The sequence below is a fragment of the Gopherus evgoodei genome, chromosome 24 (genome assembly GCF_007399415.2).
Source record: "Gopherus evgoodei ecotype Sinaloan lineage chromosome 24, rGopEvg1_v1.p, whole genome shotgun sequence".
In the NCBI taxonomy this organism is placed as follows: domain Eukaryota; kingdom Metazoa; phylum Chordata; order Testudines; family Testudinidae; genus Gopherus; species Gopherus evgoodei.
The window spans coordinates 11,067,036-11,091,331 of record NC_044345.1 but is presented as its reverse complement, the minus strand read 5'-3'; the positions used below and the strand labels follow the sequence as shown (position 1 = coordinate 11,091,331).

At 53.7% G+C, this 24,296-nt stretch overlaps 1 protein-coding gene across 4 annotated transcripts; it reads left to right on the top strand.

The window, feature by feature from the left end:
* Nucleotides 1-496: 496 nt before the first annotated feature.
* CFAP45 (cilia and flagella associated protein 45) lies at nt 497-23,916 on the top strand. 4 transcript variants are annotated; one of them, XM_030542161.1, is made up of 13 exons: nt 541-635; nt 1,015-1,122; nt 6,375-6,523; nt 10,821-10,963; nt 14,563-14,707; nt 16,679-16,849; nt 17,455-17,633; nt 17,843-17,972; nt 18,395-18,541; nt 19,175-19,288; nt 20,964-21,157; nt 21,913-22,137; nt 23,704-23,916. In XM_030542161.1, the coding sequence occupies exons 5-13, from the start codon at nt 14,600-14,602 to the stop codon at nt 23,777-23,779; spliced, it is 1,344 nt and encodes a 447-aa protein (XP_030398021.1). In that variant the 5' UTR covers nt 541-635; nt 1,015-1,122; nt 6,375-6,523; nt 10,821-10,963; nt 14,563-14,599; the 3' UTR covers nt 23,780-23,916. The 4 variants fall into 4 exon arrangements, with proteins under 4 accessions (XP_030398017.1, XP_030398018.1, XP_030398021.1 ...); XM_030542157.1 differs by lacking the exon at nt 6,375-6,523 and having other exon boundaries at nt 497-635; XM_030542158.1 differs by lacking the exons at nt 1,015-1,122; nt 6,375-6,523 and having other exon boundaries at nt 497-635.
* Nucleotides 23,917-24,296: the final 380 nt, after the last annotated feature.

Genomic DNA, 24,296 nt, shown 5'->3' with positions numbered 1-24,296 from the left:
AAATGGTTGCACCGTCCCTGCTTCGGCGGCACGCCTGCGGGAGGGCCAGCGGAGCTGCGCGACCGGCAGAGCGCCCCCCCGTGGCACGCCCCGTACTTGGGGTGGCGAAATGGCTGGAGCCGCCCCGGGGACACCGATTTTGGGCCTGGGAAACAAGCACAGACTGGCGGGACCACGCAGCGTTGCTGGTCTGGGACGAGTCCCAGGGGCTGTGAAACTTTCCTAGGCGCAGGGCCACTTCCGCGGAAGTCAGGCTCAGGGCAGCGCCAGGCTCAGGGCAGGGCCTGGGAGCCTCCCGCCGGCTGCGAGCCACGATCCCCCCGCCACGCCCTGCAGCAGGGCCACGTCTCCCGCCAGGGCCGGACTCGCGCTCCCTCTGCCCAGCGCGCCGCCCCCCCCTCCATGGCGCCGCTCCCTCTGAAGCGCAGCTCCCCCGCCTGGACTGAGGCGGAACCAGCCTCCCTCCGCGGGGGGAGGGGTTGGGTCGGTCACTTCCGGCTGACCCGCAACGTTCCACCCCGTGACTCCCGTTGCCTAGGAGAAGTCGCGGGCTCTGCCGTTGCCATGGCGACCAGTCAGCAGCCGGGGGAAGTGCCCGCGCGGAGCCGGGAGAGAGGCGGCCGCAGTGAATAATGGTGAGAGCCCGGCCCGGCCCGGCCGCGCGGGTCCCGCCGTCCCGCCCCGCGGCGCGCTGGGAGGGCCTGTCCTGTGACCCCTAGCGACGGGCCGCACGGGCCTCAGGCCTGGCCTGCCTCTTCCCCGGCGATGGGCCCTGCCCGGGCCCCGGGGCCCTGCCAGGCGGAGCCTGCAGCCCAGCGCCCCCTCACGCTCCGCTCCGCTCCGCTCCCTGTGCCCGCGCGTCCCGCCCCCTGCCGGGGGTCACCCTCCCGGCCCCCACTGCTCCCGCCGAGGTGCCCGGGCTGGACGGGGCGCCACCCCCTCGTTCCAGGCCGGCTCCGAGCGCTGGGAGCGGCTGGCACTAACCCGGGCCTGGGTTCTCTCACTGCTCCGCAGCCCGCCAGCGCTTCCTCCAGTGCCTCCAGCAGGTCCAGGGCCCGCACCCGTTACAGGACCAAGGCCCTGCGCTCAGAGGTGGACGAGAGCCTGTTTGGAGTTGCCAAGGTGAGGAAAGGAGCTGGTATGGGCAGCTGTCCCCCGCCCCCAGTCTGTGCGGTATGGATCCCCCGCACGGTGCAAACAATATTTCAAAAGCACAACCATCATGTGTAACCACCCTAGAAAGAAACTGAAATGAACTTACCCTGCATCTGAGGAAGTGGGGATTCACCCACATGCATTCACCTACATGCATCTGAGGAAGTGGGGATTCACCCAGGAAAGCTCATGCTCCAAAACGTCTGTTAGTCTGTAAGGTGCCACAGGATTCTTTGCTGCTTTTACCCCCGTTAACTCCCTTCTTTCCTTGGGTATAAAGGAGCTCCACTAAAGCACCTTTCCAGCTCCTTTACTGAGGAGACTCTGGCCATGTCTACATCTAAAATTTTGCAGCACTGGTTGTTACAGCTGTATTAGTACAGCTGTATAGGGCCAGCGCTGCAGAGTGGCCACACTTACAGCAACCAGCGCTGCAAGTGGTGTTAGATGTGGCCACACTGCAGCGCTGTTGGGCGGCTTCAAGGGGGGTTCGGGGAACTCGAGAGCAAACCAGGAAAGGAGACCAGCTTCGCCGCGGTTTGCTCTCGCGTTCCCCGAACCACCCTGCAAACCGCAGGGAAGGAGACCTGCTTGCTCGGGGGTTCGGGGAACGCGAGAGCAAACCGGGAAAGGAGACCAGGTTCGCCGCGGTTTGCTCTCGCGTTCCTCGAACCACCCTGCAAACCGCAGGGAAGGAGACCTGCTTGCTCGGGGGTTCGGGGAACGAGAGAGCAAACCGGGAAAGGAGACCAGCTTCGCCGCGGTTTGCTCTCGCGTTCCCCGAACCACCCTGCAAACCGCAGGGAAGGAGACCTGCTTGTTCGGGGAACGCGAGAGCAAACCGCGGCGAAGCTGGTCTCCTTTCCCGGTTTGCTCTCGCATTCCCTGAACCACCCTGCAAACCGCAGGGAAGGAGACCTGCTTGCTCGGGGGTTCGGGAACGAGAGAGCAAACCGGGAAAGGAGACCAGCTTTGCCGCGGTTTGCTCTCGCGTTCCCCGAACCACCCTGCAAACCGTAGGGAAGGAGACCCGCTTGTTCGGGGAACGCGAGAGCAAACCGGGGAAGGAGACCAGCTTCGCCGCGGTTTGCTCTCGCGTTCCCCGAACCCCCCTGCAAACCTCAGGGAAGGAGACCCGCTTGCTCGGGGTTCGGGGAACGCGAGAGCAAGCTGGGGAAGGAGACCAGTTTGATTACCAGAGGCTTCCTCAGGTATGCTGGGATACCTGCTTATTCCACGGAGGTCAAGAAAAGCGCTGGTAAGTGTCTACACTTGATTACCAGCGCTGGATCACCAGCGCTGGATCCTCTACACCCGAGACAAAACGGGAGTACGGCCAGCGCTGCAAACAGGGAGTTGCAGCGCTGGTGGTGCCCTGCAGATGTGTACACCTCCTAAGTTGCAGCGCTGTAACTCCCTCACCAGCGCTGCAACTTTCTGATGTAGACAAGCCCTCAGGAAAGGGACTGTTTGAGGGCTCTTAGGAAGAGGCTTTTATAGCCTGTGCTGTCATTATAAGTAGGGCTAGTCAGCCCACAGGTGGCCCATAGCTTGCACTCATGGCTCCACTGCAGTCTGGCTTTGAAAGAATCACTTAGTCCTAATTAAATCCAACTGTATTCTAATTTCTTAGGCCCAGAGTCACAAAGGGATTTAGATGCCTAAACCCCAGATTTAGGTTCCTGTGCCTCAGTTTTGTGCCCCACTGTGATCTACAAAACACCTGCTGAGCTGCTGTTTAGCCCTGTAGACATCTAAATTCCCTTGACACCTGTTTTCACTATAAAGATTTTCTAGATGCCTGTGAGTCTACCTGCCTCTGGGCATGCACGCTGCTTCCTCACCCTAGGTGTCTAGATGTCTGAGCCCCATTGCAAACAAAAAACCAGGGGAAGATAGTTGCTCCTCCACCTACAGTGCCTGATCCAGTAGGTGTGCTTAGAGCATGCCTGCCACATCAGGTATCATTCAGAATCAAGGATGAGGAGGTAGCGGTGGTGATCTTACAATTTTTAGCACACTATTGAGAATGCTCATCTGGGACATGGAGATATAGGTTGAATTCCCCTCTCTGTCTGATGGGAGGCACTCTCAATCTCTCCTGTTGAAGCTGTTCCACTTAGGATAAATGATTGAAGAGTCACTGGAGTAGGGAGTTGGGATCCTGGATTTCCCACCTTCCTGGTGGGTGTCCTAGCCACTAGGCTATAGAGCAGGCCTGCACAACTCGTAAAGCGGTGAGGGCCACATTACTCCAAAGAAAACAGCTGAGGGCCGAAACCCCTGGGCACCGTGGAAACACCTCCCCCCCTCCGCTGGGCCCAGCAGAAACACTCCTCCTCAGCACCACTCAGCCCTGCAGAAACAAACCCTCCTTTTCCAGTGCCGCCCCACCAAAACAGCTGTGGGCCAAAAAGGAAGGTTGGGGGTGAGGAGGTGATACTTGATTTTAAATCAACCAGGGGCTCCCAGCTGAAGAGCTGGCTGCGAGCCCTCAGGGTCAAATTAAAGGGCCCAGGGCTCCGGCGGCTGCGGGAACCCGGAGCTTTGTGGGGCTGGGGCAGGGATTTAAAGGGCCCAGAGCTCTTGCTGCTGAGGGGAGCCCGAGCCCTTTAAATCCCAGCCCCAGCACATCCGCTGGAGCCGCCGCTGGGATTCAAAGGGCTCTGGGCTGCCCTTGGCGGCAAGGAGCCCTGAGCCCTTTAAATCTCAGCCACAGCCGAGAATCTCTGCGGGCAGCTCAGAGCCCTTTGAATCCCGTCCACGGCTGAGATTTAAAGGGCTCTGGGCTCCCCATGGCTGTGGGGGGCCCAGAGCCTTTGAATCCCATCCGCAGCTGGCAAGGCCGGCTTTAGGAAGTGAGGGGCCCAATTCGAACATTTTCAGCGGAGCCCCAGCAGGGATGACTGAAAGAAAAAAAAATGTAAAAAAAAGACCTTTCATTTCTTAGCAACCGGTTCCCTATAAAAAGTTCTGCCACAGTATGTATTTTTTGTACCAATAGGGTTACCATATGTCCGTATTTTCCTCCTGACTGGCGATTTAAGATCCAAAAAGCCTGACATGTCCGGGAAAGTACAGATATATGTTAACTTTACCTAAAGTTCTTTTTTAAAAAGATGTGTCTGAATTAGAAATGAGCTCTGCCACTCCCTTAGGGTGTGCTAGGGTGCACGTGTGGGTCCCAGCTGCTCCCTGCCCACCTCATTGAAGCAGGTGTGCAGGGTTACTTCCCTGGGAACTACAGGGCACCAGTGGACATGGGGCTCGCTGGAGGTGGGGGTGGTGGCTGGAGGTAGGGTCTGGCTGCAGGCTGGGCAAGGGGTGTGGGGCAGGCTAGAGACGATGTGTGGGATGGGCTGGCTGGCTTGAGACAGGGCCACAGGGGGGGTGCGGCATGGGTTAGCAGGGCTGGAGACAAAGGAGTGCAGGACTGGCTGGCTTCAGGCAGGGGGGTGCGGCAGGGGTTGGCTGGAGACAGGGAAGGGGGTGCAGGGCTGGCTGGAGACGGGTTGGTGCAGGGCTGAAGACAAGACGGGGTGAGGGGCTGGCTGGAGACGGGCTGGCTGTGGGCCGCGGGTGCAGGGCTGGCTGCAGACAGGAACTGGTGCAGGCAGAGCAGAAGGTGCGGCAGGGGTTGGCTGCAGGCAACTGGTGCAAGTACAGGGGGTACAGCCCATCCTGTATGGTGAGTTCCCCCTCCTCCTGCCTCCCCCACCAGGGTAGCAGTAGCAGCCCGTGGCTCAGGAGTTATTTAAAGGGCCTGGGGCTCCCCTGCTTCCACTGCCCCAGCCCTGTAAATAGCTGCAGGAGCCCTGGGGAAGTGGTGAGGCTCCAGGGGCCATTTAAAGGACCAGGGCAGCAAAGGCATCTGGAGACCCCCCCGCGCTACCCCAGGGCTCTGGGGGCTATTTAAAGAGCCCGCGGCTTCCCTGCTTCTACCGCCCCAGCCCTGTAAATAGCCAAGGGAGCCCTGGGGAAGCGGTGTGGCTTCAGCGACTATTTAAGGACTGGGGCGGCAGAGGCAGCTGGAGCCCCGACCCTTTAAATAGCCCCCAGAGCCCCCCGCTACCCCAGGGCTCTGGGGGTATTTAAAGGGCCCAGGGCTCCCCTTCTTCTACCGCCCCAGCCCTTTAAATAGCCACAGGAACCCTAGGGAAGTGATGGGGCTCCGGTGGCTATTTAAAGGGCCAGGGTGGTAGAAGCGACGGGAACCCCGGACTTTTTAAATAGCCCCCAGAGCCCCACAGCTCTACCCCAAGGCTCCAGCAGTGGTGCTCTGGTGGCAATTTAAATGGCCTGGGAGCCACAGGCCTTTTAAATTTCCCCCTGGGGAAGCTGGGCCACCCTGCTACAGCGCACTGGCTTTTGCCGGTACACCCTACTGGGGCTTGGGCATGTGGCCCTCTTAGGGGCGGGCTGATTCAGGAGAATTGGTTGAATTGGCCTAAAGCCGGCCCTGGTGGCTGAGATTTAAAGGGCTCTGGGCTCTCTGCGGCTGCCTGCAGCTCAGAGCCTTTTGAATCACAGCCACGGCTGGGATTTAAAGGGCTCTGGAATCCCTGCGGCTGCGGGCAGCCCAGAGCCTTCTGAATCCAGGCCGCGGCTGAGATATAAAGAGCTCTGAGCTCCCCGCTGCTGTGGGCAGCCCAGAGCCCTATGAATCCCGGCCGCGGCTGAAATTTAAATGGCTCTGGGCTCCCCACCGCTGCGGGCAGTTCAGAGCCTTTTGAATCCAGGCCACAGCTGAGATTTAAAGAGCTCTGAGCTCCCTGCCGCTGCAGGCAGCCCAGAGCCCTATGAATCCCAGCCGCGGCTGAGATTTAAATGGCTCTGGGCTCCCCACCGCTGCAGGCAGCCCAGAGCCTTTTGAATCCCAGACGCGGTTGAGATTTAAATGGCTCTGGGCTCCCCAGGGCTGTGGGCAGCTCAGAGCCTTTTGAATCCTGGCCGCAGCTGAGATTTAAAGAGCTCTGGGCTCCCTGCCGCTGCGGGCAGCTCAGAGCCTTTTGAATCCCCGCGGCGGCTGAGATTTAAAGAGCTCTGAGCTCCCCGCTGCTGTGAGCAGCTCAGAGCCTTTTGAATCCCGCCGCGGGCCGCAGAGTGAGCCTCTGCAGGCCGCATGTTGTGTAGGCCTGCTATAGAGTCATTCTCATTCAGTTTTTCTCTGGTCTAATGATTATTTAATTAGTTAATCCAAAGTCGAATGTCTTCAACAGGCAAGACTGAGAAATTTCCACATCAGACTATCACAGCCCCGTGGTTGGGCACTTTCCTGAGAGGTAAAAAACCCCTGTTCCAGTCCTTCCCGTCCTGCCCCCTGCAGATAGAGGGAGGAACTGAACCTGAGTCTCTCACTGCCGCCTGGGTGAGTGTGCTAACCACTGTGCTAAAAGTTCTAACACTACCATGCTTTATTTTATATGGAGTTAGGTGGGTGCCTAATTCACAAGAAATAGTTCAGGTGCCTAAGCCGCTTGACTCCAGGAGAGAGATATGGAGCTCTGGGTCACATGCTTCTCTGCAGCCAGGGCTTTTAGGCACCTAACCCTGAAAGAGGCGGGGCTTAGGACGCACCCCTCTCATTGACATCAGCCATTGGTTAGTTTAGGTGACTCCTCACCTAGCGTGCTCACTTTTGTGGCTCGCATTCTCAGGCTTCTGTCTCTCCTCTTTTGTGGTACAGGGAGTCCCAGCACCTAACTTAGGCTTTGTAGGTCCCATGCGTTTGTCCAGTGATTTCCTGGATGTCTAAAATGTAGGTATTGCAACGCCTAAGCCTTGTTATGTTTCTGAGCTTTCTTGCTTCTAAAGCCTTGTTTTCACTGATTTAAAAAAGGCGTGGGGTGTTTTTTGTCTTTGTTTTTTTTAAAGCCCAGGGTAACTGATTCATCTGAGTTGTCTTCATGGGGTTTTTACTTTGGGATAAGGCCCTTTGGCCCAGATCCACAACCCCAGACTTTGGCATTTAGACTCATATCCCCAAAGGTACTTAGGTGTTGCAATGCCTAATTGTTAGGTGCCTAGAAACACTGGAAGAACAATGGTATCCACAAAGCCTCAGTTAGGCCCCCAGGCTCCCAACCTGCTAGGCGAGGAGCCACCTAAGCTAGCCAGTGGGAGATGCTGACAAGTCACAAGAAGGATGTGTCTTCCTAAGCCCCATCGCTCTCATGGAAATCCAGACAGCAAGGAAGTACCTAACTCTGTTCAGCAATGCACAAATGGGAATCTGTCTCCTGGAGTCAGGTAGTTTAGGCTCTTAAATAGTGATGGTGCTGCTGCTGCCTCCTCCCTTGTAACTTTTAGCCCGGTAATTGGAGCATTCACCTAGGATGTAGGAGACCCAAGTTCAATTCTCTGCTTTGTCTGATGTAGAGAAACAATTTGAAAAGGGACTGGGAGGGACCAGTGTAAGGATATGAGGAGGAGGGATTTCCCCTCTCAAGAGTCTTAGTCATTGAACTATGGGATATTCTGATGTGGGTTCCTCCATCTCTCCTGTTGAAATAGTTCTATTATAATGAAATTATTGAATATTCTCAATAATTAAATATTCATCGCACAGAGATTCTCAAACTAAGGGTTGGGAACCCTCAGGGGGTCGCGAGGTTATTACATGGGGGATCGTGAGCTGGCAGCCTCCACCTCAAATATATAAAAAAGTGTTTTTAATTTATAAGGGGCGGTCACACTCAGAGGCTTGCTATGTAAAAGGGGTCACCAGTACAAAAGTTTGAGAGCCACTGTATAGAATCATAGGAGCACTGGGCCTTGAGAAGTCAAGTCCAGTCCCCAGAGCTGAGGCAGGACCAAGTAAGGCTAGACCAGGGCAGGCAAACTTTATGGCCTGAGGACCACATTGGGTTTCTGAAATTGTATGGAAGGCCAGTTAGGGGAGGCTGTGCCTCCCTAAACAGCCAGGCATGGCCCAGCCCCCAACCCTTATCTGACCCCAGACCCTGCTTCTTGCTTTCTGGTGTCCCCCCCAGGACTCCTGCCCCATCCAACCCCCTATTCCCTGATGGCCCCCTGGGGACAGTGATGAGCTCCCAAAATCCTAAAAACCAGTTCCCTACCGGGTCCACTCGCTCCTGGTTTTTGGCGGCTTTTTGGCTGCAGGTCCTTCATCCGGAGCAAGTGAAAGACCTGCCACCGAAGTGCTGCCGAAGACCCAGTAGAGAACTGTGCGGTGAGTACAATCCCCACGTGCCTGCTGTTCCCCCCCCCCACCAACCCCAACCCACATCCTGCCCCAGACTGCCCCCCTCAGAACCCGCAATATCTCCTCCCACCTCCGCCACTGGCGTAGCAGCAGCAGCCTGGGGCTCTGGGAGCTATTTAAAGGGCCTGGAGCTCCCCTGCTTCCACCGCCCTGGTCCTTTGAATAGCCTCCGGAGCCCTGGGGAAGCGGTGGGGCTCTGGTGACTATTTAAAGGACCGGGGTGCAGAGGCAGCTGGAGTCAAGGGCCCTTTAAATAGCCCCTGGAGCCTCCTGCTTCCCCAGGGCTCTGGGGGGCTAATTAAATGGCTTGCGGCTCCCCTGCTTCTGCCGCCCTGGCCCTTTAAATAGCTGCTGGAGCCCTGGGGAAGCGACAGGGCTCCAGCAGCTATTTAAAGGACTAGGGCGGCAGAGGGAGCTGGATCCCCGACTCTTTAAATAGCTGCCGGAGGCCCTCCCTCCCCCGCTACCCCAGAGCTCTGGGGGCTATTTAAAGGGCCGAGGCTCCCCTGCTTCTACTGCCCCGGTCCAAAATGGCTGGTTTGGGCTAAACCTTTCTATTTGGGCCTCACTCCTTAGAGTGAGGGGAGGGATAGCCCAGTGGTTTGAGCACTGGCCTGCTAAACCTAGGGTTGTGAGTTCAATCTTTGAGGGGGCCATTTGGGGAACTGGGGTAAAAAATCTGTCTGGGGATTAGTCCTGCTTTGAGCAGGGGGTTAGACTAGATGACCTCCTGAGGTCCCTTCCAACCCTAATAGTCTATGATTCTTTCAGAGAAAACTGTGTAAAACCCTTTTGGCCATTCCTGGGTTAGGAGAGCAGAGGTATTAAATGTCAGTAAATGAACAGTAACTGCCCTTTCAAACTTCAGGTGTCTCAAGAGGCTGGTCCACAAGGCGGAGTCGTCCAGCTTTATGTGGGGAATGAGCATTGGCCCGAAGTCTGGGACTTGCTGTATTTAATGCCAGAAGAGCCCTACACAGATTTGTGATCTGATATCACACAAGCCTCCAGGCTGATATTATCAGTGGGGAGTTTATTGTAGTAATCACTGTAGCATTAATTGAGTTCCTCGGTATGTGTGACAGCACAGAGTAAACACAGCCACCCCAATGAGTTCCATGGGAACTAGAGGACTGGCTGACTCAATCACAGATAGGAATAAATGACACTGTTTTCTTTGTGTTAAAGGGTACGTAATTCAGCACTAACACTGTTATTTCATCATTCACCACTTAGACACTATATTGGCAGGTAGATTATATTAATCTTAAGAATTTAGACACAGACAAGTCAGGACGATCCAAAGTTACAATCCCCAGAGCAGCATTATCTTAGCCACATTGCACATCTATTTCTACGCATTTGTCATAGGACGCAGTCTGACCTCTCTGGGTCTGTTTCCCCCATCTGTAAAATGGGCGTAATAATGTTTGCTTTTGATGCAGCACTATTCAGTATGTTGTATTCACCACCCTGGGACCATTCTGCACTGGATCCATCCCAGCACCACAGTCCATCTCTGATCTCCAGGAGTCATCATGTGCCATATGGCTCAGTTAATACTATTCTGGAGACCATCACCTTTCAGTTTCTTGGGTTTGTGTATTTGAACTTTTTATCTCCATGATACATTAACTACCTCTTGCACTGATACTTGTTTTTGTATCAGAAGACAGCACAAGTGCCTTCAGGCTGGTCTAGCTGAATCACCCCTGGAGCGTGCTGGATTGTTCACTAGGTGGCAATGTCAGCTCCAATGAATGGGGACAGGACCAGCTTTAGGGAAAGTTATTCTTTGAAAGGTTCATTTCTAGGGCTGAATTAATCTATTCTGCAGGATCTGTAACGGGGGCTGGGTGCTTGGCTCCTACAGAATCCAAACCTCCAAAGGATCTCCCAATACCCCTGGTACTCACTGCCTGCCCTCGGAGAATTGGGCCAACTCGTCCTCACTCCTTTCTGCTTTTAGCTTCTGCCAGGCCCCATGCAGAACTAGAGAGGGGGATAGGCCACCAGCTCCCCCAAAGTAAGTACAGCTGTTCCTGGGGCATTAGGCAGGTGGATTGTGAACAACGTCAGCTCAGTTCATGCAATTGTTCATGGAGCAGGGCTGATGCTGGCACCTAAACAGCTGTTGGGAGAGAATATCCTTCAGGTTCTGGTGACTAGGGCTAGAAAGGGGCTGGTGCTTGGCCTGGATTAGAACCAGGTGAAAGGCTTCAGCTCCTATTCCCGGACCCAGCAGTCTGTCAGGATGTTTGCAAGAAAGGGTCATTAATGTTCTGTGCTAAGTTAGTGCTTGGGATCAGAGCTCTCACAATGGTACAGCCATGCACAGGAGCCAGGGGAGAGACACTTCAGGATTCCAAAGATGTGTTTTGTGTGGGGAGTAATGAGTAACCCTGAGAAGACCCCATTTCTCTTTCTTTTGTTCTTTCAGAACCTACAGCGATCATGCTCTGACAGCCCGCTAGTGATCCTACAGGATGTGCAGACTGTCCAGAAATCACCCTCTGCCTGTGGCTGGGGCCACAAACCTGAGACCATCCGCCTCATCACCAGGGACCTCATCCGTGATCTCATGTAAGCCAGCACCTGAGCCTCTGCTTTGAGGTTGTGTCAGGGACCCCATGGGTCTGCGTGCCTGTCCCATGAAAGCACTACAGTGCTAGTCTAGCCCTTGCTGCGTAGCCTCCTGAAGATGAAGCAAGTGACAATGCCCTGGAATGCCTGGTTTGAGGTGTGAAGTGAGTTAGGCATCATGGAGTGGAGTGACTCCTCCTGAGAGCCAGTCAGAGAGCACTGTTAGCACCCTGTTCTATAAAGCTCCCTCCCTCAGTGGCCACATTACAGGCCCCTCTTGTTCAGGCAATAGTATATGCAGGACAGGAGCAGCACATAGCATCTTCTGGACATAAGCAAACTCTGCCCCATATGTCCCCGTATGTATGAAAGGCAGCTTAAGTACGGAAAATAGTGCATTGTCAACATCCAGCAGACAGGGCTGTGGATTGCTCCAGGAATGTTTTCTAAGCAGGACTGAGCTGTAAAAGAAGGGCCATGAGTACTCATTAAAGAACCCACAGCACTTTGCAAGAACAGGGCAATTGTCTTGGCCACATATCAGTTCACACAATTATTTTCTGCCTCTCTAAATTTTCCCTGCTGTTTTAACTGCATGCAGGATTCTTCTTCACCTCCTGCCTTAAGCTGTGTGTAGTGTTACTGTACATTGTTAAACAGCCATCGCGTCTCACTCCAGAGGTGGGTTCATTTTTGTGGTAGGTGAAATGATCCAAGGCACTCTGATTAACGTTTTCAAGGGTGATGTCGAGCACTCCAAATTTTTGGGCACCCAGTTTGAGACCCCTGGGAACTGACTTCTAGAGATGCTGAGCTGCCAGAGCTCCAACAGAAGTCAATGAGAGTGCCTGAAAGTCAGGCCCAAGATGTCTCAGGCTGGGCACCCAAACACTGAGGCACCTCAGGTTAATGTGTCATTTGACGAGGTGGCTATTCTAGATCCTCGAGGATGAAAGGTTCAAAGTACAGCAATGATATTATTATTACTATTAACCATTCTTTGAAGTGTTTTTGTAATCCAGTCTGCTGCTGTTGTCTTTGAAGAAATGATTAAGCAGGTATCACTATGTGGGTGGATGAAAGGCAATATATAATAATACTAATAATAATTATTAAATCCTTAGCACTCAACATCTTCAAAGTGCCTCACACACTCTCTTCTATTCATGTTCTTATACCGCGCCCATCACCATGATATCTGAGTAATACACAGAGTCATTTGTTTCTTACAACTCCTCTGGGAAATAGACCCATATTATCACATTTTACAACTGGGAAAATGGGGCATGGTCAGCTTCCCCTAGGTCACGCAGTGAGTCATCTGCAGAACTGAGACTAGAATTCAGTTGCTTCTGTTTCCGCATTCTGTGCTCATTACAGGAAACTATACTGGCTTATATAAAGATATTAACCCTTTAAGGGTCTTTTGTCAGCAATGTGTGTAGCATGCAGGTGTTTTCGGTTTCCTGGTTAGGACAGTGTCCTTATATTTCCCTGGTATCTTTCTGTCCCTAGAGACTCAACACACTTTGCAATCTCAACAAACTGCCATACAAACTAGGCACAGGGATTACATCATCCATTTCTGAATTGCAAACATCACTGGGGTGAAGGACAACAGCTGTTTGACAGTGCACAGCGGGGCTGACCTGCTGAGGACAAGCAGTGAAGATGATCATGTCCCCTTGAAATTGGTGAAAGCACCAGGATGACAGTTGAGCTACTTTCACAGAAAGTTGGGAAATTCAAGTTTGACTCTGAAATGTTTTGAACTTCTTTTACCAGGGGCAAAATAGCTCCACACATAGTGTTTTTGTGATTCCAGTCAAACTCATGGGGAGTCCACAGGAAATGACCTGTTGGCATCATGCTGTTACAGATGCACCTTGTGCTGTTTGGTACTATGAGGTTCTATCCTACCTCCATATGGATCAAATCCAGTCCCTGGAGGAAAGCTGGCCTATAGACTTTGGGCTTGGGCTTAGTCATGATTGTCTTTGTACAGTACTGCCCCTCTCTTTCATGTGCATGTATGGTATCTGCAGAGCAACATTCTGTAGATGCACTTACAAGTCGATAAGCCATTTCAAGACCTCCCCTCTGACTTTGTGGATATCACCCAGTTCACCTTTAAACCCGTGTTTGGGGTTCTGCATTATGATGTGTTCGATGGTTTGGATGTTTGCCCTGGAGTTGCATGAAGGGAAGTCTTTGATTTTTCTGCACTTACACAGTATCACTGGAGATGTCTAAGCACCGTCATTCTTGGAGTGAAGTCACTTTGCCCAGTGTGTGATAGCATCATGCTGCTCTACTAGGGTTTGGGGCTCTTCCTTCCCCACAAACCTGACAGTGTTCCTCCTGAAGCACCATTGCCTACTCCCCACACTAAATTAGGCCTAGGCAATTTGACCCATATACACAGTTTTGGGTACCAAGGCAATTCACCCAATCCCTGCTCTGCTGCTGCCTAACCCTGTAGACACCTACAGTGTTCACTGTAAAAGTTCCCAAGGCACCTAAGTTTTTGCCTCTGGCCATGGACACCGCTCTCATAGGTGTTTGGGCACCTGTCTGTTTCCTAATGTGATCCTCAAACCTAGCCTGCCTGCAGGACCTGCTCTGTTCGGTGTGCTCTGAGCATGCCTAACTGGCCAGGGAGAGGAGACAAGGAGGAACTCCCCTATACCCGTTAGTGCAGCAGTTATGTACCCACCTGGGGTGTGGGAGACCCTGATTCCATTCCACTCTTTGCCTGTTGAGAACAGATTTAAACAGGGGTTTCCCACCTCTCAAGTGAGTGCCCTAATCACAGGGCTGTTGAGTGTTCTGGGGCCGGGCTCTCCATATCTCCTGGTGAAGGTGTTCCACTTTGTATAAATAATGAAATAGGCATCGGGCCAAAGGCAGTGCCAATGACTTTACACCCAAGTCCCTTCTCCACGTCCGGCACAGGATGGCTAAAGATTGCAAGGGAGGCCTTCTTCCCCTCCCATTTTGTATGGAGTGGGGTGCGTGCCACTCTTCTTGGAAGAAGTGGCTTAGGCACATGACTCTAGGGGAGGGAACCCAGATGTGGATCCCAAGCAGAAATAGGTGCTTCCCGCTAGCCTGGGCTGAGGAGCCTAAGTCCCGGAGAGGGGTGGGGCTTAGAACACACCCCTCGTCAGTATCTGTGATTAGCTAGTTTAGACAGCTCCCCGCCTAGCGTGCTGGCTTTGGTGGATCTCATTCTCAGGCACCTATCTCTCCCCATATATTGTGTAGAGAGCCCAGGAGCCTAATTCAGGCTTTGTGGATTCCATTGGGTGGCAGGGTGCCAGGTCTTAGGCATTGCCATGCTCAGCGTGGCAGTGCCCTTTGTGGATCTAGGCTCTCTTGTGTGTGTGTCTGCTGACTCGCTCAGGCACTCACACAGTCCTTCCATGGATCCGGTAACCCCTATTGCAGGCAGCGCCACAGGGTCTGAACTCCGCACAGGAAACCACCAGGCATTTCCCAGGCTGACGTGGTTATGGGGAAGTGTCTGCGAGGTGGGGGGTAGGAAGAATCAATGTCAGTGACTCTGCTCTCTGTGTCCTGCTCATTTGTTCTGCCAGTGTTCCTGCAGAGGACCCGTCGGGAGAATCCCTCATTATGAGCCCAGAGGATTTCCACCGTATTAAGACAGCATCCCGAGTCCTGACCAAGGAGGAGCGCGAGGCCAGCATAGCAGCCCTCAAGGCAGAGAAGGAAGCTGTTATAGTATGTGTCTCCTGTCGCTTCCTTTTTGTCAGCTGGTTTGTAGGCAGATTCCAGGATGCTGTTGGAAATGACCTTGTAGGGTTGACTTTGTGGGGAAAGGCTCGCTGAAGGGGCTATGGCAGCCACCCCAGGCGTTCCTGGTGTGCTGGGTCCAGCTCTTGCCTGCAGAGGCCATTGGGCTAGAGAGATGAGGAGGTGAGTGTGATGTTCCCCTCTAGTGTTGTCTGGACCAGTGATCTGCTCGGCCACTCCAACCCTTGACTCTGGGAGCCAGCCTCACCCTGCTCTGCTGTGAGAACCCCACTCCTGGGCTGTTCACACACAGCCTCTGGCATGTAAGTTGCTCCCAGCTGCTTGCAGGCGAAGGACACTAGCCAATATCTCCAGTCCCAGACAGAACCCTCCGTCTGGCAGTGTCCAGTTATGCCTGCTGGATGCTGCAAACTTATATGAGTTTATCAATTTAACAAAGAAATTGATATGTACCAGGCTTGTTATCCCAAGGGGAGCCTCTGAAACTGCAAACCAAATGCACTGCTTCAGGTAGGATAAACAAACAGATCTATTAACTATAAAGATTGATTTTAAGTGATTATAAGTCAAAGCATAACAAGTCAGATTTACTCAAATGAAATAAAAGCAAAACGCATTCTAACTTGATCTTAATACTTTCAATGTCCTTAAAAACTTAGATGCTTCTCAGCACAGGCTGGCTAGTTACTTTTCAGTCAGGCTGTCCCCTTTGATCAGAGTCAGGTGAGCATTACCTCATTGCATTTCCAAACTGCCCAAAGGAAAGAGGTGACTCCCTCAAGGGTCTAACAGATTCTTTTGTTGCTGCCTAAGCCAGCGTCCATTGTTCCTGTGAGGCTGGGCTGGGCTTGTCCCATCCATGCCCTGATGAGATGTGAACTGCCTCTCTGCTCTTGGAGAGTTTTTGCATGGGCTCGCTTTAAGCCATGAGGATACATTTTCAGCCTCATAACTATATACATGAAATTATAACCTATAACCTTACTCTAACATTACTGTAACAATTACTATAACTTCATTATAATAACCATGCTCAGTGCCTTATGATCCTTCCAGAGACACCCAACGTGACAAACTTTGCATTGGATACCACACAGTCATTTTATAAAAATGAATGTGGGGGCATAGGGTGTTCCCCCGAGGTACAGCGTGTCACAGTGGGGTGCAGACTGCAAGGATGGGGTGGGGTTCTTGACCAGCCAGGCCCCAAACCATGTAGGGCTTTATAGAGGAAGCCCCTGGGCAAGCTCATGTCTGTGGGCCTGCAAATTGTTTATGCTGCTTCCCCGTCAGGGGAGAGGGATCATTGTGCTCCAGAATGACCCCTGGTAGCTCCTAGCGATTGGCCAAGCTCTGGAAAGAGCTCTCCACCCAAATGCTCCCAGCAGCAGAGACATGGAACTTGTACCCTATGCTGGGACCCAAGGGAGCAAGCCCAGGCTATCTGATGGAGGGGTGTAGGGATTGCCCAGCCCCCACAGTTGATATCCCGGTGAGAATCCTTACCCTGTGGGGGGTGGGGAGACTGCAGTGCTACAACCTCAGGAAGTTCTGGCAGTGGAGAGAGTGGCCCATTTAATGGACATGGGTGGCTGATACCAAACTCAGGGATCCCATGTGGGAAGAAGCCTTCTGCACAACGCCGCTGGCTCATGAGCACAGGATGGGGGGGAATATCGCAGAGGCCATGGTTCCAGGCAGCTCTCCTTTCTTGGACACGATAGGATTTGAGCATCTCCCTCAGCAGTGTTACCTCCTTGAAGCACCCCCTGTGCAGGTCAACCCCACCCAGATATGGTGTCGTGGTGCTGGGCCAGAAGACTCTGGCTTGTGGCAAAACTCTGGAGTAAGGGCTCTATGGCAGAGTCAGCCAGGCTCTCCAGTGCCAGGAGTGTGGTGTGGGGATCCCTCTGTCAGCAGCCCGCCTTTCTTCTCCAGGCCGGGGTGAATGAGCGCAAAAACACCGTGAAGCAGAAGGGGATAGTGCAGAAGAAGAAGGAGAAGCTGAGCGACCTGGAGGAGGAGGCCAAGGAGCGAGCCCAGTATCTGCTGCAGCGGGCCAACAGGATGCGCATGGAGCAGGAAGATGAGGTCAAGGAGCTCAGTGAGGTGGGGTCTCGGGCTCTCTGCTCTGCAGTCTGCCCCTCTCCCCAGTAACTGGGCCCCTCTGCGAAGCACTGTACCCACTGACCCATGGCACTCAGAGCCAGGTTTATCCAAAGCAGGGCAAGCTCAGCCTTGCCCCGGAGGGACCCTGTACAGGGAGAGGGAAGCTGAGTCTTCTTGGCCCCTGTGCGATGGCTGTCAGGGAAGGTGCCTGCTGTAATGGTGCAGATCATGACCTGTCTACGAGGAGTGGGACCAAGACTCATTCCACATGATGCCACGGGCCAGCCATCTGATAGCATGGACTTATGGTCTCTACTGACCTGGGCTGGATATGCACTGGTTACCTAAGGGGGGAAGCTCTTTGGGTAATTACCAGCCGCCTGTGCTGTGCAGTCCTTGCTGTACTCAGATGTGAGGAAACCAGGGTGCAGAAACGCTAAGTGACTTGCCCGAGGGCACCCGGTGAGTCAGTGGCATAGCTGGGAATAGAGCTAATTCTTTGCTCTAACCACTAGGTCACCGTCTGTTTCTTTCTTCTTGGACTCTCTCTCCATGCCCCTCCCCCATCTGCAAGGTTGAGCCAGTGCGGTTCTTTGTCCCCACAGATGATCTTGAACGCAAAGTGCCAGGCGATCCGCGATGCACAGATGCTGGAGAAGCAGCTGATTGAAAAGGAGCTGGAGGAGGAGGAGAAGCGCCTGGACCAGATGATGGAGGTGGAGAGGCAGAAAGCCACCAAGATGCAGGAGGAGCTGGAGCAGAAGAGGAAGCAGGAGCAGATCAGGTGATTCTGCAGCACTAGGCAGGGCTAGTCATAGTGCAGCCCCTCTCCCAGCATTTCCCATGGAAACCAGGGGAAACCTGCCTGTATGGCCATGGGGCCTCGCTGGCAGAGCAGCTCTCAAGGCAGGTTTTGCAGGCATTTGTGCTGGGGACAGTATGATGGGCCACTCATGTCTCCCTGCCAGAGATATTGTTGTGTCCTGTTCTCAGAGGGAGGCAACATATCATCAAACAGATAGAGAAGAACCAGCAGGAGAGGGCTATGAAGGCAGAGCAGCGGGATCAGGAGGCCCAGGAGATGCTCGATTATCTGGAGCAGCTGCAGATGGAAGACCTGAGGGTAAGAGAGACAGGTGAATTGTCAGAGATTGATTCTGAGCCTGTCCAACCACTCTCCTCTCTCTGTCAGCAGGGTAAGTGAGGAGGAACTCTGTTGCCAACCCAGCACATGTGAGAGGAGACTCAGACCCCGGCTCTCTAGTATCTCCTGGGGCCAGGGGAAGGGGCAGCCCAGAGCTAGTTAATCTCACGGTTGAGGAGTAGGGGAAGCAGACAAGGAGCCCACTTGGAAAGTGAGCAATTAGTAACAGGATCCTTCTTCAACCCCAGCCCAGTAGCTGGCTCCTCTGTCCCTCCTGGTACATGGTACCAAGAAGGCTCCAGGCAAATGCCAAAGCAAGAATGGGCTGGGAAAGAGTCTGTGCTGAAGCCATCTTCCTGGGGTCCCTCTCTGATGGACACCTTGCCTTGTACCTTTCTCAGGACATGGAGCACAGACATGAGCAGAAGAGGAAAATTCAAGCTGAGATTAAACGTATCAATGATGAAAACCAGCAGCGTAAGGAGGAGCAGCTGGCACAGGAGAGGATGGCTGACCAGCGGGTGCTGGAGTACCAGAAGCAGAAAATGGTATGTTGTGTGGGCAGCGGGACAAGAGACCAGGTTGCATTCCTGCCCAGTAAACTGAGGCTGCATGTTACTGTGAAGGTTCTGCTCTAGTTCAGCCATGAGTTCTGGGCCAGGTGCAGAAATTATTGGGTGGGGGATGAGGTTCCCTGGGCAGTGCTATGCAGGAGTTGAGACTAGATCATCATAATGGTTTCTTCTGGCATTAACATCTGTGACTCTATCAGCAAGATCCATCTGTGCTGATGGATGTTGGCATGTCCATATCTCGCAGGCAGAAAAACACATCTGTATGAACCACGTTTTCTGGTACGGGAGCGTAGTTCAGCCGAGAACAGAGGGAGAATGTCTGGCTAGCTAGATGCTGGCTCCTGTAAGGAGTCCAGAGAAGAAGGGGAACAATTTATTAAGGATTATGGTGGATTCTCCATCACTGACAAGTCTGGATATGTAGCTAAATATCTGCTCTGGGAATTATTTGGGGGAAGTTCTCTGGTCAGAAATGTGTGTGTGAGCGAGAGACAGAGACACCGGATGTGTATGATGCTGTGTGCCTGCATGTGGTGGCGATGGGGAAAGGTTACTGTTAACAGCCCGGGTGCAGCTCACTGACCTGGCTCTGTTTGCCTGGCCCAGGCACGGGAAGCAGAGTTCGAGGCTGAACAGGAGAAGATCCGTCGGGAGAAGGAGATGGAGACGGCGCGTCTGAGGGCATTGCAGGAAAAGGCCCAGGATTACCAAGCAGAGCAGGTAACATGCTCGCTAAGCCTGCCTCTATGCCAGTCCATCTCCCTCTCTGCCTCTCACTCCCCTGCTTCCATCCCAGCCGAGTCAAAACCTCAACAAACCCAATGGGAGTAGCAGAGGAATGGTTCCTCTTGCTAGACCAGTCCCTAGAGCCCTAGTCATGTAGGGGGCATGGGTGGGGCTCATCCCCTGGCCAGGATACCTGGTTAGAGTGCATTACATCTGCAGTCTCCAGAGCCAGTGGGCAGAGGGACCAAGCACGGGCCTGGGGAGATGCTGCATTCTCTTTACACAGACTTGCATCTAGCAGCATGTTCCCCTGAGCAAACTCCTTCCCCAGCTCCAAGGAATTAGCAGCTTCCCTTCACACAGGATGTCTGTCCCCCTTGCTGGAGCTGGCAAGGGGCTAGCAAGGGCTACTGGGACAGAGGTATGATGGAGAAGCTGGAGCTTCTCTTCTCCGCTGGCTGTCCAGCCAGGAGCTGTGGGAGCCTCTCACGCTGCTCTGAGGAGGGAGATATTTCAGTGAAATGCACTGAGAAATGGACCTTGTTAAACCAGTTGTGTTGCTCTGTTGAGGCACCATGTTGTAGAGCGGCCTTCCCTTCTCCTGCCCTGGGAGGAGGTCTCACCCCATCCCTCGCCTTGGCAAGGGACCAGGAATGATGCTATTTCCTCGCACTCTTCATGGGGGTCTCACAGCAAAGCAAGGGAGACATGAGAAACCCGTGTCCACAAGGCTCTAACCTGGCTGAGAAAGCTCTGCTGTTTGTCCTAGAGAGGCCACCCCAGGAGCATAGCCAGATCTTGCTGCCATAATGGGGTGGGAGGCAGGTCTCTCAGGTGGTCTCAGCCCAGAGTTGTGGAGATCTCACCAACCCTGCGGTGGACCCACTAGAACCTAGTGTTATGCACTCATAGAATCATAGAATATTAGGGTTGGAAGGGACCTCAGGAGGTCATCTAGTCCAACCCCCTGCTCAAAGCAGGACCAATCCCCTTGCTCAGGAGGTGGCTGCAGAGGCTCGGCATTAGATGAGTGGCTGCAGCATTCTATAGATTGGGCTAGTCAATTATTTTTTGTCAAGGTCCAAATTTCTTGTTCAAGGTGCAGTCCAGGTCCACACTCCAGGGAAAATTTTAAAAAATAACAACAATAATGATAATAAGTAAGTAAAAAGATTTCAGGGTCCATTTGAAAGTGTCTGGGGGTCTGGATTTGGCCCACAGTCCGCCTATTGACTACCCGTGTTATAGATTGTCATTGACTCTGAAGGACCATGAGGACCCTGAGGCTGTGAGCTAGGTGCCAGCATAACTCACAGATGGCACCAACCCACTGTTCTGTATCTTTCTTCACTCCATTCAGCTCAGATCCCAAGTCTAACAGGGTTTCTGTAACGTCCAGCACTGCTGCCTCTGCTCATGCTCAGCAACTCCAGCTGGGTCTGTCCTGCATCATGAGTAGGAGCATGCACATAGCTGGACACTGTGCTGGGGGGCAGGAGCCAAGGCAGAACCCAGCTGGCTCCTCTGTAGCTCAGACAAAGGGAGCTCAAGGTCCTGAGCAGCAACAGGGGCTGTCTGCCCCGCATCAGGGGTGTGGAACTGTGCACACAGCGCAGCTAGGGTCCCTGCTCTGCTCGCAGCAGGAGTCAGTGCTCTCCCTTTCTGGCAGGATGCGCTGAGGGCCAAGCGGAACCAAGAGGCCACCGAGCGAGAGTGGCGCCGGAAGGAGAAGGAAGCTGCGCAGAGGAAGGCGGAGACTGAGGCCATGCTGAAGAACAGTCGGCTGGAGCAGATAGCCCACAAGGAGCACAGCCTGGCTGTGCAGGTGCAGCGGGACCGCAATGAGTTCGAGAGGATCCTCAGGTAGCACAGGTGGCACTGGTGGAGTCACTGATGTAGTAACTGAGGTCCAGCCCTGGAGAGCCAGGTAGTTCAGGGCCCGAGTTCCCAGTGATGCTGCAAAGTGCCCCGGTTGCGCACTTTCCCTCTGCCCCATCCAGTGCTGAAGGGACTGGGGCTGATCTCCTGCCCCCTCAGCACCAGGGTTTCCTTCCGAGGCTTTTCACACCATGGATTTCCTTTAGATGGACAATGGTTTTGTGGATCTTTGATCACATGATCAGAAAATTCTACCCAGCATGCACTGTGTCATTTCTGCCCCTCGAGCTTTGAGCAGCGTAGTGGGAAGCGGGGTTCTGTAGAAAATCTCCCTCTGTATGCCAGTCTCACGCTGCTCTCTGGCTGCTCAGCCTGGGAGATGGGCGAGCACATTGGCTAAAACACTGGGCCCGAGCTGCCTGCTCAGACTGCAATCGGCCTTGGACCTCACTGGGAGCCTGCCCATTACAGATCTGTCTGGGGAGCCCAGCTTCCCCCTTGAAGCCACGGTGGGAGGACACAGCCTGGGCAGTCAGCAGCAGGAACACGGAAACCCTTGTCCGCATGGGAGGGTGCTTAGCACGAGAGTGGGGAAGTGAAACTGGAATGCATCAGGAGGAACTTATGACTGCAGCATGGATCAGAGCCTTGAACAGAGGGTTATATGCCCTTCGAGCGCCGCTGCTGGGGTGGGCAGCAGTTCAAGCACAGGGGTCATGCGACCCAATGTCTCCATGCAGAGCCCAGCGGGATCAGATTGAGAAGGAGCGGAAGGAGCAGGAGCGGCGCACAGCCCTGCATCTGAACCATGCCGACCAGGTGCGGCGCCAGGTGCGCGAGCAGCAGCAGAAGCAGGTGCAGGAGCGAATTGCTACCTTCGAGGAGGGCAAGCGGCTGAAGGAAGAGGCCCGCCGGCGCAGCGAGCGTATCGGTGAGATCAAGAGGAAGAAGATGGAGGAGCTCAGGTGAGGTCACAGGGCCAAGCAGGAGGCCTGTGCCTGGGGAGGCTGGGCTCCTGGCCTGGGCTTGGCTTGGCATGACATCAGCCCATTCATAGTGCTGGGCAAGGCCGTGGAAGTGGAAAGGGCTTAGAGCAGCGATTCTCAAACTGGGGGTCAGGACCCCTCATGGGACTGTGAGGTTATTACATGGGGGGGTCACGAGCTGTCAACCTCCACCCCAAACCTTTGCCTCCAGCATTTATAATGGTGTTAAATGTATAAAAAAGTGTCTTTAATTCATAAGGGGGGGTCAACTCGGAGGCTTGCTATGTGAAAAGGATCACCAGTAAAAAAGTTTGAGAGCCACTGGCTTAGAGAGTCACTGCTCACACAGCACAGTCCAGCAGGATACCCCGTTACGCTTTGGGGTGCAATCCAGACCAGTAAGGGGTTGTGCCCTGTAACTCTGAATGCTGTAAGTGCTCTGTTGCCATAGTTCACAGCCCAGACACCAGACAGGCATGCGGTATCTTCCCCTTGTTCACTGAACAGCTTTGTTACCTTTCATGTAAATGTAGCTTCATTGTCTCTGCCCGACGATGAGGCTGGTTAGACAAGTGAACACGCAGTTTGTGGTCTAGACATGCTGACTTCCCAACCACTTAGTGAGCTTTAATGGTTCTGTTTACCGCAATTGTAAATTGCATCCGATTGTCACCAATCTCTTGCTTCATTGGTATGCCAGCCCTGGGCAGACTTGTTTCTACTTTGTTCAAATACAGACTTTAAAACATAGTCCCAAGGGACTTGTCACATATATTCCACAATGATATTATTGACCTGTGTATTAGTAGCTTTTCAAATGATACCCCACAAGGATAGTTTAATCATTGCCATGGGTGTAGGGTGTGAATACAGGGGTGTTTAGGGTCATAACGCCATCCCTGCTTTCTCTCCCCATATCCATGTGACGGGTTACATCACAGAACCCCCCTTGGGAACTGCCAACTGATGTGCCAAGACTACTTCTGCCTCCGATTTCCCTGCCAGCTCGGGACCCCAGAACCCTGTCTTGCTGAGCCAGACATGCCTGTCTGCTCCAACACAGACCCAGGGTCTGAATTACTTGCCCCAAAGCTGCAGACTTAACTGAAAGCAGCTTGCAGAAGTGTGCTTGTCTTTAACACTCAGATGCCCAACTCCCAATGGGGTCTAAACCCAAATCCTCCACCATACACACTGGATCGCCCAGTGGAAGAGGCAGCAGATTCCCTCCAGCTGGTGCCAGCCCCCAGCCTCTTGGTCAAACAGAACCAGCCCCATTTTCATGGTGACCTGGCAGCAGGGCGCCAGAGGGAGCAGCCAGAGGGACAGATTTAAATTCCATTAAGAGGCCCCCTGCCTGACCAGTCCGAGGCCCCAGTGATCATGGCGAGGAGGCTGGTAGTGCCAATGTGACCCTCCCAGCTGGCTCTGTGGGACCTGGGAGAGAAGGGAGCTCGGGCCGTGGGCTAGGCCCATCCCCAGCATTCTGCAGCAGGACCTTGGGGCTTTCTGTGACATCCCTTCCCTTGTTTTCTTTCTTTCTAGAGCTGCCGGCCTGCCTGAGAAGTACTGTGCCCAGGTGGAGCGCCGAGCCCTCATTGAGCCAGCCTCTGTGCACTGAGGGTCTCCAAGGCAGCATAGCCCAGCCCAACCTGGCTCCACAGCACGGCAAGGATTCGCAGCCCAGCCTCACCAGGGGCCTAGATTGTATATTTTGTTAGTTTCTGAGAGTGTTTTATGAATAGAGATATTTATGGAGGTGTTTGATGTCCTTCGCTTTGCTGTGTCCCTGAACCAGCCCCACTAGGGGAGGAGGGAACAGCATCCCCTCTCCAGCTTGGCCCAGCTCTATGGGCTGTGGAGAGTGGCTCACCCATGCTCACCAGGTGAGAGGGATGCATTAGTGGGTACCTCCCCTCCGCTTCCATGGAGGGCTTGTGTCAGGTCCTGGACTGGCACATGGGTGGTCCAACCGCAGGCTTCCTGGGTTACTGTGAGCAAGGTGTGTGGGCATTTTCTTCACTGTGGTACAGTCCTCAGCTCTGTTACAAGGGGCTCCTCAGCTGGCTTGCAGCTTGAGGCCAGAGCCAGACCAGCCAGTCACTGGCAGCCGGGAAAAATCCCGGCTTGATCTATTC

Bases quoted from the DNA above. Each gene is read 5' to 3' on its own strand.
- CFAP45 (XM_030542157.1), top strand. The intron at 10,964-14,562 runs GTAAGCCAGCAC...TTGTTCTGCCAG, and splicing joins GACCTCATCCGTGATCTCAT to TGTTCCTGCAGAGGACCCGT. The intron at 17,973-18,394 runs GTAAGAGAGACA...TACCTTTCTCAG, and splicing joins TGCAGATGGAAGACCTGAGG to GACATGGAGCACAGACATGA.